At 47.1% G+C, this 18954-nt stretch overlaps 1 protein-coding gene across 1 annotated transcript; it reads left to right on the forward strand.

Annotated features, from left to right (window-relative positions):
• The first annotated feature begins 577 nt into the window (after positions 1–577).
• On the forward strand, positions 578–18943 carry PHC1 (polyhomeotic homolog 1). The gene is made up of 14 exons (XM_060024287.1): positions 578–706; positions 1810–1920; positions 2727–2807; positions 3298–3447; positions 4173–4328; positions 9969–10458; positions 11850–12619; positions 13189–13336; positions 13576–13787; positions 14389–14503; positions 15352–15460; positions 15668–15818; positions 16282–16513; positions 17977–18943. The coding sequence occupies exons 1-14, from the start codon at positions 593–595 to the stop codon at positions 18129–18131; spliced, it is 2994 nt and encodes a 997-aa protein (XP_059880270.1). The 5' UTR covers positions 578–592; the 3' UTR covers positions 18132–18943.
• Positions 18944–18954: the final 11 nt, after the last annotated feature.

Below are 18954 nucleotides of genomic sequence, written 5' to 3' on the forward strand. Positions count from 1 at the left end.
TAACTAGGACAACTTTAACTTCAGAAAACCTCATTTCCACAATTGTAAAGTGGGGATAATTATATTTACTGTAAAGCACTGAGAGATAATGGAGCTGAAGAGCCTAGCCCAGTGAGAGGAGGCACCTAGTGGCTTCTCAGTAAATGGTGACCATTGTTAATAAGATAATGCTGATAATGGTGTTGCACATGCGGAGAGAGATGAGATAACAGTAAATTTTAAATGGGACGATTTTAAACTATTTAAAAGTGTTATGGGGATATAAGGTGGCCTTACTATTAGGAGGAACCGCCTTACATTCTGGCCATTTTATATTTAAGGGCATGAGGGAATAGGTAAAAGTTGTTGATTTGGAGACACTGCTTAGCTTTAAAAGGTGGTGTGGGGAAGTTATGGTTATAAGAGTATATTGAAGATCTGGTAGTTATTAAACTGGAGAAATCATGGTTTATGGAAGAAGAGGAAGGTTCTTAGATAACTTGAATAATGACATGAAATAGTAGTTTGAGATCGGGTGTAAATTTGGATCCTTTGCTGCTTCCATCTAGGTCTCGAGTCGGAGCGCCAGCCTCGGGCTCCCTGGACCTCCATCATGGAGACTGAGAGTGAGCAGAGCTCCAACTCCACCAATGGGAGCTCCGGCTCTGGGGGCAGCTCTCGGCCCCAGATAGCTCAGATGTCACTGTACGAACGGCAAGCAGTGCAGGTGAGGCTTAGCTCTGAGGGGCTGTGATCTGTGAGCATTGGCTTGGGGTGGGCAAGGATGCAGGAAGATAATTGCCCTTGGTTCCTTTCCAGCAAACGCGGGGAGTTGGATTAGGTGACAACTAAGGTCCCTTCCAGTTCTGAGAATCTTAGGAGTTCACAACAGTTTGAGCAAGGAGGCAGAATGAGATTCAGTCTTTAAGGTTTTTATGCCATTCAGTTCATGTTGCTAGATTCTAACTAACCATTTCTCTTTATGGATTGTCAGGTTTTTAATTTTTGGTCTTTCTTGAAAATCATCCTGAGTAATGGAAGTTAAGAACTTTTACTTAAAATATTTTAGCTACTAGAATAACTATGCATATCCTAAGACTGGTCCTAATTATTAAAAAGAATACAGTAGTATCCTGAAGTTAATGTTAAAACTGAATTACCAGTATCATCTTGATAAACACCCATTAGTATTATGCTGTAGGTGTTTGAAAATGCCAGTTACTTGAAAATTTTACCTGATACAGTCTTTCATAAGTGACCGTTTACTCTATTTTTCATTGTATCCAACCCCTTAGGATTCTGTCACCTTTATTGTATCCCTAGAATATGGTCTTTTATTTTCTTCTTCTCTTTACATTAATCAACATCCCATTTATTTTCAAACCAGTTTAGTCCTAATTCTTTGTTATATCGTATATTAACAGATTCCTTTTGGGAAATAAGAGTTCATGTGAGTTACACTGCTTTACTTTTCAAGAATAGAGCACAGCAGAATTAACTGCTTGTCTACTTTTTAAGGACTTACTGGTTCTGATATAAAAATGGACAAATCAGATGTTGACAGTTTAACCAGATACCCGTCTTCCTTTGTTTCCCTCCTTCCCACATGTCCCTTTCAGAGGATCACAGTGATTTCCATAGAATAGGAGTTAGGAGTGATTCTTCTTTTTTTCCTGGCCACGCCATGCGGCTTGCGGGATGTTAGTTCCCCGACGAGGGATCGAACCCGTGCCCCTGCATTGGGAGCAAGGAATCTTAACCACTGGACCGCCAGGCAAGTCCCAGGAGTGATTCATTCTAAGTGGATTGATCCCCGCTCTTTCTTCCTAGGCTCTGCAGGCACTGCAGCGTCAGCCCAACGCGGCTCAGTATTTCCACCAGTTCATGCTCCAGCAGCAGCTCAGCAATGCCCAGCTGCACAGCCTGGCTGCCGTCCAGCAGGTGAGAGGTCAGCAGCTAGCTGGCCCAGGAGGGAGGGAACAGGCACTACAGGTGGGTCGGGGCACGCTACCTTCTCCGCTGAGCCAGGCTGGAAACAGTCTCCTCTGCCTCCTGTCCTCCTGCAGGAGGCTGAAGGGACCTTAGTGTCTGGGCTGTCAGTAAGAACTGTGGGGAAACTACCTTTTAGAGGTAGCATGGCTTTGTGCTAGACCTGTACCGTCCAGTATGGTAGCCGTTAGCCACAGGTAGCTATTGAGCACTTAAAATACAGCTAGTGCAAACGGAGGTGTGCGAAAAGATTTTGGATTTCAGAGACTTAGTGTGAAAAAAAAATTTCAGTAGTTTGTTTATGTTGGTTACATGTTGAAATGAGATAGATCAGCTTGAATAAAGTAAATTATTAAAGTTTACTTCTCCTGTTTCTCTTCACTTTTTGAGAAATGTTCATACTAGATTATATATGTGGCTCGTATTATATTTGTATTGATTGGGCAGCACTGGGTTGGACTTAGCAGTGACTCATGACGTCACCTGACCAAAGTTTCTTGCAGCTAAAAGAAAGTGGGAGGAAGAGAGTGGGTTGCCTGCCTGCCCCGGCTGGGTATGTGGGAGTTATTGGGTTAGCATATGTGACAACATGAAGGTAATTGGGATTGTGAAGACACTGGTCCTTGCTCCATAGTAGAGGCTCTCAGTTCTTACCTGAGATCTCTATTATATTTTGTGCCTGTGATCTATTACTGGCAGATTCAGAGCCTTTTCCTTCATTGTCTCTGCTCTTTCTTGTCTTCTTTCCCCTCTAACAGGCCACGATTGCTGCCAGTCGGCAGGCCAGCTCCCCAAACACCAGCCCTGCCCAGCAGCAGACCACCACCACCCAGGCCTCCGTGAGTACTGCCCCTCCCCTCCGAGGGGCTTTCCTCTCTGGGTCTTTGTCTCTGGGTTAAACTACTTTGTGCTGCTGGTCTGAGAGTGTTTATTGAGCCGTCAATGGTATTTACTGCCCTTACGTAGAGAATATTAGTAAAATGGAAAGTAACCAGCTTGGATCTGTATAGGAGTCTTAACGAGGAGATCTAAGAAAGGAGGAGGAAAATCCTGCGTAGGCGGTAGCAAAGCCTTGAATGAGAAGTAAGGTCGGTTCCGTTTCGTTCCTTTGCCTTCTCAACTGTTACGCTGGTGGTTAGGGACTGGTTTGGTGATACCCTCCAGTAGCCGGATGACAGTAATGGATAGCAAGGTATTATTCATTTCCTCCTGACTCTGTGAAAGTGAGATACTCTGTTCTTGACTGCATCACTCTGAATTTGTCAGTCGTGTATATTTCCTTTTACCTCTCCCCAATCCTGAGTCCTGGTTCCTTTCTGTACCACACAGATCAATCTGGCCACCACGTCGGCCGCCCAGCTCATCAGCCGATCCCAGAGTGTGAGCTCTCCCAGTGCTACCACTTTGACCCAATCTGTGCTACTGGGGAACACCACCTCCCCACCCCTCAACCAGTCCCAGGCCCAGATGTATCTACGGGTAAGCCAAAGCCACAGTCGCTGTTGCCCCAGGGGCATAAATGTCCTGTGTCTTATTGAGTGAAAGCTATTTTTTATTTTTTTGGCCATACCACGCAGCTTATGGGATGTTAGCTCCTCGACTAGGGATTGAACCCGGGCCCACAGTAGTAAAAGCGCCGGGTCCTAACCACTGACCACCAGGGAATGCCCAGAGTGAAAGCTGTTTTATTTAATCATGGTTACCCAGATGTTTTAAGACAAGCTGATCTGCTTCTTCTGCCTTACTTAACCTCTAGAAGTGATGCTTAGTGTTTACAGGTAGCCTGCAGATTATTGAGATCCTAAGTTAGAAGATGTTCACCTTAGTATTTGAGAAATTTGCGTCAGATAATAGTTTAATCTTTAAACCTATGACTCAAGTACACGAATCCTAAGTGTTATGTCTTGGCCTGTCTGCTTACTATATATAGACACTTGCTCCACAATCCTCATTGTCTCAACTTCTTTGACGTTTGATTCTTTGTTATCAGTGTATAGTTTTATACACGTTCTAGGTTTTCTTCGGATGCTTCATCGCACGTGGAAAATAAGGGTCTCCTGGGTTGGTGTGGAAAGGGGCAGGGCTTAGCTGTTTCGTATCTTCTGTTTATTTTGTCTTGTGGTCCCTCCCTTCCGTCTCTTCTGTCTCTCTTCTTTTCCTCTTGCTCTCTTCCCTCTGCTCGTCCTCTTCCTCCTCCTTGCCAGCCACAGCTGGGAAACCTGTTGCAGGTAAACCGGACCCTGGGCCGGAATGTGCCTCTAGCCTCCCAGCTCATCCTGATGCCCAACGGGGCGGTGGCCGCGGTCCAGCAGGAGGCGCCATCTGCTCAGCCTCCGGGAGTTCACGCAGATGCCGATCAGGTCAGTGGCGACCACTTGACCTGTGGACTGACGCTGGGGAGGGTGAAGGGAATGGCCTCGGACCAGGGCCCACCCTTCCACCCCATTACCACTTTTCAGAATCCTTTTTAAAAAAAATTTCTGTAGAACTTGAATACCTTACACCTTTTTAGTTCTTTGAGTTAGGAAGGGAAGTAGACTTGACTGAAAACAGCCCTGTGGATGTGGGAAGCCTTATTCTTAATACAGCACATATGTCCTTACCCTTCTTTTAGCCCTCCATGGCTCAGTTTCATTCAGGAAGTCTTAGTTCTCTCTTCTTGCAGTACTGTCTCTGTAAGATAAGGGATGGTTGAGGGAATTCTAGTTAGACACACGTGAAGCTGACCTGGCTGAGTTACTGGCAAAACACTTGATTCCTTGTCTTTATGAGTCACTGTAGCTCTCAACCTTCAGCAGTCTGTTTCCGCTCACTGTGTTCGCAGTAAAGTCTTCCTCACCACTGCTTCCCATGCCTTATCTCCAGTGTGTGTGTGTGTGTGTGTGTGTGTATACATATATAGAGAGCCTGAATGTTTTAGCTTCTTACGGGTGGGATACAAACTGGGATCTCATAGTACTCGTTTCATTCTTTTAGTTTATCAGTCAGCAAGTAAATATTGCGCTCTCTCTTTTGATGTGCTCAGGTATATACTAGAAACTGGGGGATTGAAAAATGAGTCAAGTCTTCAAAGAGCTTAGAGAAGAAAGAAGTGCAAAAGTAAACAGTACCAACTTTGAGTGATGCAGCAGTTTAGGGAAGAGTTGCCTGCATTTCTTTTCAGTGACTTTTAGGAACATGAACAGATTCTTAAAGGACGGGTAGGATTTGATTTGGGGTAAGAAGAACACTGGAGAGAGAACAGTATGTGTAAAGGCCTATCTCACGTACGTGAAGATGATTTGGGGATGAGTGAATAAAGTGGAGACAGCAGGCCTGTGGCTGGAAAGGTCGTTGTTAGGGAGAAGTCTGAAAGCCAGGTAACTTCACAGGTAGCAGTGGCACTGCTGGCTTGAAAGGCAGATTGATAGGGTCAGGAAACTCCTTGAGAAAGAATCATTTAGGAACACGTGCCTGGAGAAGAAAGAGAAGTGAGGGGACCTGCTAAGAAACTGCTGAGGTCATTTAGTTACAAGGTAAGGCCTTTGGTTTAGACTACAGTGATAACTGTGGAATCAGAGGATGAGGTGGAGCCTGCTTCCATAGCAATTCTTCCATTTATCCATCTATTTATTCATCAGATATTTGTGTGTCATAGTGTGTGGACGGACAGAGCAGTGGTTGAAAGTGGGAATCTGATGTTTGGGTCAGATTCCAACTCCATGACTTAGTGTGACCCCTGCAAATGGCCTAACATTTTTAGCCACAATTTCTTCATCTATTAAATAGCTGTTATAAAATACTTACCTCAGAGTGTGTTGTGAGGCCCAAGGGAGTTGATGTGTGTAAGCGTTTGAAGAGTGCCTGGACACAGCATAGTGAGTGTTTTTAAGAGTTTAGCCCTCATTACGATCAGATATCAGACGTTCCTTGGCCTTGAATGTCCAAGGTCATGATCACTGGACTGATGGAGATGACACATCATCAAAGCACATTGAACAGATAATCACCTGAATAGTTTAGTGATTGCTTCATTAGAAAGTACAGTGTGCTGGGACTTCCCTGGTGGTGCAGTGGTTAAGAATCCGCCTGCCAATGCAGGGGACACAGGTTCGAGCCCTGGTCCAGGAAGATCCCACATGCCGCGGAGCAACTAAGCCCGTGCGCCACAACTACTGAGCCTGCTCTCTAGAGCCCACGAGCCACGACTACTGAGCCCATGTGCTGCAACTACTGAAGCCCGCCTGCCTAGAGCCCGTGCTCCACAGCAAGAGAAGCCACCGCAACGAGAAGCCCTCGTACCGCAACGAAGAGTAGCCCCCTGTCACCGCAGCTAGAGAAAGCCTGCATGCAACAATGAAGACCCAATGCAGCCAAAAATAAATAAATAAATTTATATTAAAAAAAAAAGTACAGAGTGCTCTGAAAACATAGAAAGGGACTTAATTTAGCCTTGGGATGGGGGTAGAAGTCAAGAAGGCGTTCCCGAGGAGATGGCAGTTAAATGGGGGCCTGTAGAAGTTAGTCAGGGGAAGACATGGAATGAGAGTGAAGGCAGGGCCCCCCCCATGTCCAGAGACCTGAGGAGGGAAGGGACTTTGTATATTTGAGTCACTAAAAGAAGACCCGTGTTCCTGGAGCCTGGCGCTGGGGGATGGAGATGGCACTGGGGAGGTGGGGGAAACTAATCTTGCAGGGCCTTGGGGACTGTGTGTAGGATTGGGGGCTCTGTGTGAAGGCCAGTGGGAAATGGCAGTGACTTGGAGACTTGAGGGTTTAAAAAATTTTTTTTTTAGTTTAAGGACTATGTTGGCTCCTCTGGAGGATAAATGGAAATGGTGTGAGTGTGAATATAGGGAGGAAAACAGTGTTGTAAGAGTTTAGGGGGAAGACGTTTGGATTAGGTGGTAGCAATGTAGATGGACAGAAATGAGTAGATTGGAGAAAAACTTCGAAGATCATTGGAAAGGGAGGCCTGACCCAGTGGATGGGGGAGTGGGGGGAGGTGCCAGAGCTGGGATCTGACATGGCCTGAGGGGCCAGGAGCGCTGTGAATGCGATGAAGAATGCCGGGAAGTGGACGCAGGGTGAAGTTCACTTGAGGATGTGCCGACCTAGCAGTGCTTGTGAGCCGCCCACGAGGAGGTCTCGGGTCAGCAGTCTGATGTACACAGTGCTCAGCTCGGAGAAGTCTGACTGAGTTGGAGATGAACAGACAGGAGTAGTGTGCGTGGAGATAATAAGAGAAGTCAAGCACCGGAAACCGCTTGGGGAGCTGGTACGGATCGAGAAGAGAAAATCCTTCAAGCTGGAGCCCCGAGGTTTAGAATGAGCCCTTAGAAAATAGAGCAGCTCCAGGTGGAGTAGAGGGTGGTGGGCTGGCAGAGGGGAGGAGGCAAGAGTGACAGACAAGATCTGGATTGTGCAGGGTCACGAAGACAAGGGAGCCGAATGTTATGAAAGTGGAGGGGGTCCTCTGTCCAGTTCAGTGGAGAGGGCGGGAGAGCTGGACTTAGGTCTGTGGGTGGAGAGCCCTTCCAGGGGAGTCGGGGGCTGAAGCCAGAGGAGTGGTGTGACTTGAGGAATGACTGGGTGGTGGGAGTCGGTGTGGTGGTTGTAAACAATTATTAAGAGATTAGCAAGAACAGGAGAGGAGGGTGAAGCTGGGCTTGGGAATGGGGTTCCGCTTGGTGATGGCAGGGAGCCAGTAGAGGAGAGGTTGAAGCAGGAGGAGGGGATGGGACCCTCAGCCTGGAGAAGGACGGCCCTTGGCGAGGAGGAAGGAGAGGGAGAGGGGGTGGTAAGTGACGGGGGCAGGTGCAGGGGCAGGTTTGGTGGAACTGCTGAAGCATCGCGCACATCTAGTGGTTTTATTGTCTCTGCTGGAGTGAACAGTGACAGGGGAAAGAGGAAGTGGTTCTGAGGTACAAGGAGAGGAGGAAAGTTTTAAATAGCCATTATGGAAAGGAAGCCGGTTAGAAAAGGTAAGAAGTATATAAGTGCCCCAGCACCGAATCCTGATGATTCTTGTAAATCTCTCTCAGAAGCTATTGCCTCTTCTTCTTCATTACTGTTGTCTGAATTCGGGTTCTTTTTGTTTTTCGCCTGAATTACTGTACTAGTTTCCTAATTGGTCTCTTGACTTCAGCCATATCTACTTCTAATCCTCTCCCACATTACTAACAGAATAAGTTTTTTAATAAGGAGATATATGTTGTTACTAACATTATTTTTAATTGTACCTCTGGTGTACAGAATTTGATAAATCATAATCCTTGGCTCATGGCCTCCTCTCATCAATGGTCTACTTTTTAAAAATATTTACTCAGTAAGTTTTAATCATGTAATAAGCCATCCCCAGTTCCATCCACTGCCTCCCCTTACCCATGATTCCTAGGTTCATCCTTCCCTGTGTCCCTTTTTATATAGTTTTATTGCCTTTACGTATATTTCTAAAATGTACTTTTATTATGGAACATTTCAGACATAAACAAAAATATAAAGAAATATGAATCTCCATGTACTTAACCATCCAGCGTCAGCATTTATAAACATGTGGCCAATCTCTCCAGACCCCCTTCCCTTCACCTGTGGATTATTCAGAAGCAAATTCCAGATACCATATCATTCATATATATATATATATATATATATACACACACACACACACATATGTCTAATTTATATTTAAATTTATAAGGTACTTGTGTGTAGTCTTTTTGGGAATGATTTCTTAATAGCTTATTGTCAAAATCCGTCTGTATTGTTGTATGTCATTGTACTTTATTCATTTTGATTTCTATGTAATATTCCATCGTGTAAATATACTACACATCTTAATTCATCTTCTCTTCTGATTATGGCCATTCAGTTGGTTTCCAGGCTTTTATTATCATGACTAGTGCTGCTGTGACCATTCTTAACACAAGCCACCCATTCATTGTATACGGCGAGCATTTCTCTTATGGGATTCCTGGGTTATTAGAGTGTGTGTGAATAGTCACCTTTAGGATATGATGCCAAACTGTTTTCCAAAGTGGTTGTACTGATTTATACTTTCATCAGCAGTGTTTAAAAGAATAGTTTCGACTATAGATTTGATCACGATGATTCTGATGCATATTCTTCAGTGGCTTCCTGTAATCCATTAAGTGCTCATCATTCCTTCTCTCTGTTCATACCTTGGAGCACTTACTATCTGTCAGGCACTGTGCTAGGTGCTGGGAATATAACAACAAAGAAGATGGAGAAACTTTGTTTCCAAAGTAAAGTTCAGGCTCTCTTTATTTTAACACACCAGGCCCTTCGAGATCTGTCTCTTTCTAGCCTCAACCTACCTTCCTAGCTTCATTTCTTGCCATTTCCTCTAGTTCACCCCAAACATAATGAAGTATTTATAATTTCCAAAAATGCTGTGCTCTTTCTTGGCTCAGTGGTCTTGCAGTGTTGTCACCTATGTCTTCAAACCCCTGCCTTCACTATTACCTGTTGGTTCTCAGCTCAGACATCACCTGTTTTAGGACGTCTTCGCTAATCTCCCTAGTCTGAGTTAATCTCCTCTCTGTGCTCGTGTAGCACTGTGTGCCTATCTGTGCATAGTGTAATTTGGTTTTCTTGTCTTTTTTAGTAGAAAGTACTCATTAAAAGCAGGGGCTCGTGTCTTTCATCTCTGCATTCCCAGTATCCAGTGTGGTACCTGAAGCATAGTAGATGTTTTGTAGATGTTGAATGAATGAATGGAGAGGAAAGGGAAAATCGGAGACATTTTGAAGGAATAAAATAACCAAACTAGATGATGGATTTGATAGTGAGTGAAGGAGCCTGAAAAATCAAATATGACTTGAGTCCCTCCCTGGGAAGGCCTTCACTGTGTACGTTTGTATAGGACGGGGTACGAGTTGAGGGGGGCTGTGGAATATCTGTAGCTGTCGTCACTGCTTCGGAATCAGTCACAGAAATCTTTACCCTGAGTGCCCCCTGTTCCCCTTTTCTCAGTCTGTCTTTTGCTTCTTATCTTTCAGGTGCAGAACTTGGCAGTCAGGAACCAACAGGCCTCAGCCCAAGGACCCCAAATGCAAGGCTCTGCTCAGAAGGCCATTCCTCCTGGAGCCTCCCCTGTCTCCAGCCTCTCCCAGGCCTCTAGCCAGGCCCTCGCTGTGGCTCAGGCTTCCTCTGGGGCCTCAGGCCAGTCCCTCAACCTTAGTCAAGCTGGTGGAGGCAGTGGGAATAGCATCCCAGGGTCCATGGGTCCAGGTGGCCAGACACCTGGGGGCTTGGGTCAGTTGCCTTCCTCAGGAATGGGTGGTGGTGGGAGCTGTCCCAGGAAGGGCACAGGAGTGGTGCAGCCCTTGCCTGCAGCCCAGGCAGTGACTGTGAGTCAGGGCAGCCAGACAGAAGCAGAAAGTGCAGCGGCCAAGAAGGCAGAAGCAGATGGGACTGGTCAGCAGAGCGTGGGCATGAACCTGACACGGACAGCCACACCTGCTCCCAGCCAGACCCTTATTAGCTCAGGTAAGCTGTCACCTCTCATAATGTCATTGTTCTCTCGGGACTTGTTTGAAATCGTCAGAGTACATATCTTTGCCATTTTTCCTGCTTGTCTTGGTCCCGGACTAGTGGAAGGAAAGAGAATCTCATCAACCTTGATCATATTAGTCCAGGGAGACAGGACGACAGGTAACAGAGATGGATCTTGTCTGTTTCCACCAGGCAGCAGTCAGTTTACAAGTTGCCTTGTCCTCTCTTTCTTAGGTCCTGAGTTATTCAGTTTACTCACTCGAACCCTTCATTCACTTGGTTCTTTTTGAATTGCCTACTATGTTCTAGGAGGTGCTGGGACACACCTTTGAAAAACAGACTCCTCTGCTCACGGAGCTTACAGTTTAGCATAAGGGATGTGTTTAATGTTGGTTAGTTGGCCCAGTGTAGAGCAGAGGCTGTATAGGTGCCTTAGAGCACTTAGGATGAGCAAATAGAGCCATGGTTTAATACAGTCAACTTGTGATCATCTGTATCAATGATAAGGATAAAAAAGAATAAATAATAACGCCAAATAGTTCTTGATTTCAGACTGTGTATAGAGTTAGATGTGTGCACCTTACTTGGCAATGTTTATTTTTGCCTTCCTGTTTCTAGTTCTTTAGTTGTTGCTATATTTGAATAATGTATTCACAAAATGTAACAGTTAATTATCAGTTTAATACCTAGTATTTACACACTGTAGCACTTCTGTTACCGAAGTGCTTTCATTTCACATATATCCTCTGGACGCTCTGGTAGAGTATGGAGCGGGGAGATCCCAACTCTAGTTTACAGTGGAGGAAACTGGGTAAAGTCCGAGCTCGCAGCTGCTGACTCATAAGACATCTTCTCATAGGCGGTGACCCAAACTGATAAATGTTGGAGACCGAGGCATTCACGGGAAGATGTTGGTATCTTTACCTCTGTGGACGTTTATTATTTCAGTGACTGCTAAGTGTTTCTCATGTGTCAGGCCCTGGGCTGGGTTCTAGGGATGTAAAAATGAATGAAACATGGCCTCAGTGCTTGAGGAGCTGAGTCTAATCGTGGAGAGGATGGGCCCGCCGTTGTCCTTGCTGAGTGCAAAGTAACAGAATTTAAGTAGAGCAAAAAAGTAAAAGTCAGATAAACGCAAGAAGTTACCGAGGACTGTTAACTGCTCGAGCAAGAGTGGTCTCTCCTGGAAACCTTTAAGACTGGGGTAGTTGGTAACGTCAGACTAGGAAGGAGTGTGAGCCAAGCAGCCGCCCGGGCCCCTCCAGGCTCGCCTTCCATTCGCCATCTGGGTCCGCCTCGGAAGGGTGCTCTGGCTTCCCATTCCTGGGGCTACTGCTGATTTTCTGCCCCCCTCCCTCTTTGTCGCTTCGGGGCTGTCCCCGCAGCCACCTACACGCAGATCCAGCCCCACTCCCTGATCCAGCAGCAGCAGCAGATCCACCTGCAGCAGAAGCAGGTGGTGATCCAGCAGCAGATCGCCATCCACCACCAGCAGCAGTTCCCGCACCGCCAGGCGCAGCTGCTGCACACGGCCACCCACCTCCAGCTGGCCCAGCAGCAGCAGCAGCAGCAGCAGCAGCAGCAGGCCGCGCCCCTCCCTGCCCCCCCGCCCCCGCAGGGCCCCCCTGCCCAGCAGGCCCCGCCTTCGCAGTCCCAGCAGCCAGCCCAGACTCTGGTTGTCCAGCCCATGCTGCAGTCTTCGCCCTTGTCGCTCCCTCCTGACCCAGCCCCCAAGCCCCCCGTCCCCATCCAGTCCAAGCCACCTGTGGCCCCTGTCAAGCCTCCTCAGCTGGGGGCTGCCAAGATGTCAGCCACCCAGCAACCTCCGCCCCACATCCCCGTGCAAGTCGTAGGCACCCGGCAGCCAGGTACAGCCCAGGCCCAGGCTTTGGGGCTGGCCCAGCTGGCAGCCGCCGTGCCTGCTTCCCGGGGGATGACAGGCACAGTGCAGCCTGGCCAGGCCCACGTGGCCTCTTCGCCACCTTCATCCCAGGCCCCTGGTGCGCTGCAGGAGGGCCCGCCCGCGTTGGCTTCGGGGATGACCCTGGCTCCTGTGCAGGGGACGGCACATGTGGTGAAGGGGGCGGCTACCGCCTCCTCGCCTGTTGTGGCCCAGGTCCCTGCCGCCTTCTACATGCAGTCTGTGCACCTGCCGGTGAGTGACGCCTGATGGCTTTGAGGGCACTATCATCCTTGAGAGGACCTGAGTTTAATTTAGGAGGGGAATAAGGAGTTAGGAAGGTTAAGATACTGGTATTGATCACTGCTTCTTTTGTAAGAGAGAGACATGTTCATGGAAGGTTAAGATCCTGGCACGCACTTCTTCCTTTTGTAAGAGGGAGACATTAGTGTAGATAATACCTGAAGTTCATACTCCTAAATTTGCCACTGAAATTCTGTGTTTTTGGACCTGTACTAAGTTATATCAAGATATAGCCTTAACCACCAAAATTGATTTTTAGAAAAACAACAGTTAGTGGTTGGGCTGTTGATGAACCCAGGGTCTCCAGGTCTACGTGAGGACCTGGAGAAAATGTTGTATTTTTTGTCTTGATGTAGAAGTTACACTTCTTGGGAATGACCAGAAATTTTACTGTACTGTGGGAAGTATACAAATTGGGGAATCTAGAACTAAGAAAATTTTCTCTGACAGTATGGGAATAATTGTGTTTTCTTGTTACCCTTCACTCATAAATCTTTTCTTTCCTGTTCTTCACTTTATAGGGCAAACCCCAGACATTGCCTGTCAAACGCAAGGCTGAGTCAGAGGAGGAGAGAGACGATATCTCCACGTTGAGTTCAATGCTTCCTGCGAAGGCGTCTCCGGTAGTAGAGAGCCCGAAGGCCATGGAGGAGAAGGGCGGTCTTGGAGGTGAGTAACTGGCTTCTGCAGTGCTGCTGGAGTACATAGAAATTAGAGGAAAGTTCTGAGTGAGCTGAAAGATCACTCTGCCTCAGTAGGCTTGGTGGAGTAGATCCAAACACGGGGAATCCAGGGTGAATGATCAAAAGGGAACATGTATTACTGTGGAAGATCAGGCTGACCTGGCTCATAGATGGATCAGCTAGGTCATCCCCTGCCTGTCCCTGAATCTTGTGTTTATTTTCCAGACAAAGCTGAACCAGTGACCAGTGTGAATGCTGGTACCCCGAGCAGTGATGTAGTAGCCTTGGCTCCTGCCCCGTCAGCACCGCCTCCCACGCTGGCCATGGTGTCCAGACAGATGGGTGACTCCAAGCCCCCACAGGCCATTGTGAAGCCCCAGATTCTCACCCACATCATCGAAGGCTTCGTTATCCAGGAAGGAGCAGAACCTTTTCCGGTGAGGGCAGGGCCAGAAGGTGGGGCTTGGTCTGATTGTTGTCTTTTCAAACTCCACGAAATCAAAAGGCTCAGAACTATTTAATTATTAGCGAATGGTTCAATTTTGTTGTTTGTATGGTTAGTTGTAAAGAAGGAAGTGAAGAGAAGAAAGAATATGTAGACTAGAAAGTGAAAATGTTGGGAAGAGGAGAAGAAAAGGAAGAAAGTGACCTCTAAAGCTGTCGTGTTTAGTTAGACAAATTAGGTTGTTTTATAGTGAAGAAAATTGTGGTAGAGAAGTTAAGAGAGTTTTCTGGATACCATGAGTTGCAGAACCAGGACTTAGAACACAGGTATCTTGACTCCTAGTATGTTCCCTACAATTTAGGAAGGAAAAGGACAAAATAGGGAGCCCAGGTAGGAACCTGTTCTCCAGTGGCTTATCTGAAAAAAGCCAGTTAGAGGCTTTTGATTGCTATATTGAAAATGGTTTTCTCTGCATCGGACTTGGTCATTAACTCAGAACTCTGGGCAGAGACATGGTGGTGAAAAATGGTGGGGAAAGCTATAGGGAAGCAGAAAGGAATTAGGCTAACTTAACTAACCTTTTTCTGGGACAGGTGGGTTGTTCTCAGTTACTGAAAGAGTCTGAGAAGCCACTGCAGACTGGCCTCGTGACAGGGCTGAATGAGAATCAGTCGGGTGGCCCCTTAGGTGGGGACAGCCCATCTGCTGGTAAGTATTTATTTAGAGACCCATCTGGGGAAGGAGGCTGATGGAGATGTGTTTGAGGACTTAGTGTAAAATAGGAATTATCTATTTAAAGTGGGAATTACGTGAAGTCCATCCACGCTGAGAAACCAGAAGCCACATCATATAACAGAATACATAGACTCACACAAAAGTTGTTCCATAGGATAGAATTAAGGGGAATTTTATCAAGCTAGTAATCTGTTGAATTATTTACTATGAGGATATATTTTTCAAAAGACGATCTAAAATAGGCTGTTTCTGGGAATTCCCTGGCCGTTCAGTGGTTAGGACGCCACGCTTCCACTGCAGGGGGCACGGGTTTGATCCCTGGTTGGGGAACTAAGATCCTGCATGTTGCAGGGTGCGGCCAAAAAAAAAAAAAAAAAAAAAAAACAGGCTATATCTTAATTTCCAGTTCTCCTTATTCTAGATTCTGTACTACATGTTAAGGAGTCCTGTTCACATTTCCCCCCCTGCTTTTGGAAACTTCTGTGGGAGAGAGGTCTTATGTCTTTCCAGGCATTAAGTAATCCTTTCCTCTCTCCTGTTCAGAAATGCAGTCTTGTCTGAAATCTGAGATTATGAGTCAGGATAATATTAGTCATTTAAAGTGGAAATCGTCTGGCTTAAGGTTAGGAAGACTGTGATGTTCTTGAGGGACAGTTCTTTACGGTTCTGGATCTTGAACTTTGTTTTAGGGAGATTCTCAATTAGGTTGAGTAGGTCTTTGGGGGGAACCCTGAGAGTAATTAGAGTCCAGCGCTGGGCCTGATGGGGGCCTGAGTGGCAGCAGAAACCGATGCAGCCCTCCCGCGCTGCCTTGTTTTCAGAGCTCGATAAGAAGGCGAACCTCCTGAAGTGCGAGTACTGTGGGAAGTACGCCCCTGCAGAGCAGTTTCGCGGCTCCAAGAGATTCTGCTCCATGACTTGCGCAAAGAGGTACTGTAGGCACCCCGCCTCACCCCCCTCCATCTAACCTTACACCCCTTCCCTAGGATCTGCTCAAGGCTCATAGTTAATGTCTCCTCGGCTTTCATTCCCTTCCCCAAATCGGCCCTTAAAATCCCAGTTCACATTTAGTGCAGGGGAGCAAGGCGGTCCTCTCTGGTAGCACTCATGACCTCCTGTACGTGCCCCGACCTGTAGGTATAATGTGAGCTGTAGCCACCAATTCCGGCTGAAGAGGAAAAAAATGAAAGAGTTTCAAGAAGCCAACTATGCCCGCGTTCGTCGGCGCGGACCCCGCCGCAGCTCCTCCGACATCGCCCGTGCCAAGATCCAGGGCAAGCGTCACCGGGTGAGCTGCCGGTGCGGGGCGCACTACCTCAGAAATGGGCCTTTTTCCTTCCTCTTCCGCACGGGGCAGTTCCTTTGCCCAGCTAAAATGAGTATGAGACCAGAACTCCGGTTTTGCGTTGATTGCCTTACTCCAAATTCCAAGAGATCCTGACCTGTGTCTCTTCTCACCTTACTGGTTGCCTGTCTGTTAATCCTTATGCCGTGTTTGAGGAGGGAAAATCTAGGGCAGTCGTTGGTAGAAGGGGAGAACCGAGAGAGGGATACAGTTGATACTTGAAAGGCACTCGAGAGCGGACTGGTGACTTCGGGCATTTGCACGTGAAGTACAGCTTATTTCACTTGTGCTAAGATTAGTTTTTCCTCTGCGCCCGATAGTAATCCAAACCCAGGGTGGCTGGGGAAAGGAGAGGGAAACCTCATGACACTGTTACTTGTGACCTGTTTCGCGTTTTTTTCTGTAGGGTCAAGAGGACTCTAGCCGGGGTTCAGATAATTCCAGTTACGATGAAGCACTCTCTCCAACATCTCCTGGGCCTTTATCCGTGCGAGCAGGGCATGGAGAACGTGACCTGGGGAACCCCAATACAGCTCCGCCTACACCAGAATTACATGGCATCAACCCTGTGTTCCTGTCCAGTAATCCTAGCCGTTGGAGCGTAGAGGAGGTGTATGAGTTTATTGCTTCTCTACAAGGTATTGCAGGCCTGTCCACCAGGACCCAGGTCACCTATATTGCTTCATTTTCCTACAGTTTTCTTTAGGTCATCCCACAGGGGCTTTTGTAACTGGAAATGTAACGGACTTAAGCAGTAGAGGCTTAAGTATGGTATGACGAAGGCTCTACTCTTGGTATTTATTCCGGTTTTGTCCACAGCCTGGTTTCCCAGTTTTCCTGGGTTGACTGTCCTCTGCTATGTCAGTAATTTTGCAACAGTTGATTTTCATCTATGATTCTTAACCAATAATTTTTAAAGTATTTTTTTATGTGTGATTAATTGGGATACCCACCATGGATAAAAGACTTTTCTCAGCGGAGAAGGGGATTAGGAAATAATGGGCCATTGTTGCCCTGCTCTCTTCAAGGCAGGATTATTTATAAGCTATTCTTTTTTTTTTAAAAATAAATTTATTTATTTAATTTATAATTTTTGGCTGTGTTGGGTCTTCGTTGCTGTGTGCGGGCTTTCTCTAGTTGCGGCGAGCGGGGGCCGCTCCTCACTGCGGTGCACGGGCTTCTCATTGCAGTGGCTTCTCTTGTTGCGGAGCATGGGCTGCTCTAGGTGCGCGGGCTGAGTAGTTGTGGCACACGGGCTCTAGAGCGCAGGCTCAGTAGTTGTGGCGCACAGGCTTAGTTGCTCCGTGACATGTGGGATCTTCCCGGACCAGGGCTCGAACCCGTGTCCCCTGCATTGGCAGATAAGCTATTCTTGACAAAGGGATGGCTTTCTCCAGCAGGAAAACCATCCTACCCTTCTTGGTATTTTGCTTGAATTCTGGGCCCTTAAAGATGTCAAGACGGCTCTTAACTTTGATTTTCTTGCCAGTGTCAAAGAAAACATATATATATTGCTCCCTCCCTTTGCCCCCCTCAGGTTATCTGAATGAAGGTATCTCTCTGGTTGAACAACTTAGGTGTTTTATCTTGGCTCTTTTTTTAAAAAAAAAATAGTTAATACTTCGGCTGCGTTGGGTCTTCATTGCTGCGCGTGGGCTTTCTCTAGTTGTGGCAAGCAGGGGCCGCTCCTCGCTACGGTGCATGGGCTTCTCGTTGTGGTGGCTTCTCGTTGTGGAGCACGGGCTCTAGGTGCGTGGGCCTCAGCGGTTGCAGCATGTGGGCTCAGCGGTTGTGGCTTGCGGGCTCTAGAGCGCAGGCTCAGTAGTTGTGGCACACGGGCTTAGTTGCTTTGCGGCATGTGGGATCTTCCCGGACCAGGGATCGGACCCACGTCCCCTGCATTGGCAGGCGGATTCTTAACCACTGTGCCACCAGGGAAGTCCATGTCTTGGCTCTTTTTGTTTTTATAAATAGCCAGTTGCTCTGATTTCATTTTGCTTCCAAAGCTTGCCATGTCAGGCCACTGTATTACTGAATTTAGGACAAGTACTTTGGTGCTACCGTGTAGTTTCTCATACATATTCCCATCATTTCCTTCTAGGCTGCCAAGAGATTGCAGAGGAGTTTCGTTCCCAGGAGATTGATGGACAGGCCCTTTTATTACTTAAAGAGGAACATCTTATGAGTGCCATGAACATCAAGCTGGGCCCTGCCCTCAAGATCTGCGCCAAGATAAACGTCCTCAAGGAGACCTAAGGTGGCCCTCTTGCACAAACCAGCCTAAGGCAGACACTCCCCACTGTCCAGGTTATAACCTGGTGCCAGCAGAGACTTCACAGGGAAGACAGAGCTGTTCCAATTCTGTATGTCTTCTGTAGAGGGGATTACTGAGACAGGGAAGACAAGTGCAAGAATTGGTCGCTGGTGCTACATGGTGGCAGCTTTGACATTTCTCTGGGTTCTACTTTATTTTTTAAATCTTTACGATTCTCACCTACCCTAATCCAATCTTTATAAAAGAGGCAGTCTAGAGAACTAGGACTGCTTGGCCTTATCCCGGAGCGGAGTGTCTAGCCAGGGTCAGAATTCTCCTAGAGGAGGAATGTACAGTATGGTGAGGCAAGGAAATGGGTGGAATGTAGGTGTGCCTCAGCAGTGGGGGAGCTAGGGTTTTCTAGCTTGTGTGACACAAGTAGCAAAATCTGGCACTCCCTCTTCCCTCTGGATCGTGTGACTGTAGCTGTGGCCCAGAGTTTTGTTGTCACTCCCTTAGTATTGGATATTTTCTCCTGCATCCACGGCAGGGTCACCAGCCAGGGTAGAGACTGGGTTGGCATCATTCTGATTTGCTGCAGGGACTAAAAATTTTGGGCACACATGTGGCTGTTGTCTTTCTTTCCGCATCCCCCTGCTCCTTTCCAGTTTATCTGTTGTCTCCTACCCCACCTTTCTTTTCCATTCCAACTCTGCTCTGTCCTATAGCTTTATAAAGCAGGAGCGCGTGGGACTGAGGTCAGGAATAGAAGTACCTGCCTTAGGCGCTATACCTTATACAACAAAAATATTAAATATTTTTTTT

Source organism: Delphinus delphis, chromosome 11 (genome assembly GCF_949987515.2).
Source record: "Delphinus delphis chromosome 11, mDelDel1.2, whole genome shotgun sequence".
Taxonomy (NCBI): domain Eukaryota; kingdom Metazoa; phylum Chordata; class Mammalia; order Artiodactyla; family Delphinidae; genus Delphinus; species Delphinus delphis.

What these genes read in the sequence shown, in the direction of transcription:
- PHC1 (XM_060024287.1), top strand. Translation starts at nt 593, where the DNA reads ATGGAGACTGAGAGTGAGCAGAGCTCCAACTCCACCAATGGGAGCTCC. An exon ending in AGGCCCAGATGTATCTACGG is followed by an intron (nt 3,448 to 4,172) that starts GTAAGCCAAAGC and finishes CCTCCTTGCCAG; the next exon opens with CCACAGCTGGGAAACCTGTT. An exon ending in TGGGGACAGCCCATCTGCTG is followed by an intron (nt 14,504 to 15,351) that starts GTAAGTATTTAT and finishes CCTTGTTTTCAG; the next exon opens with AGCTCGATAAGAAGGCGAAC.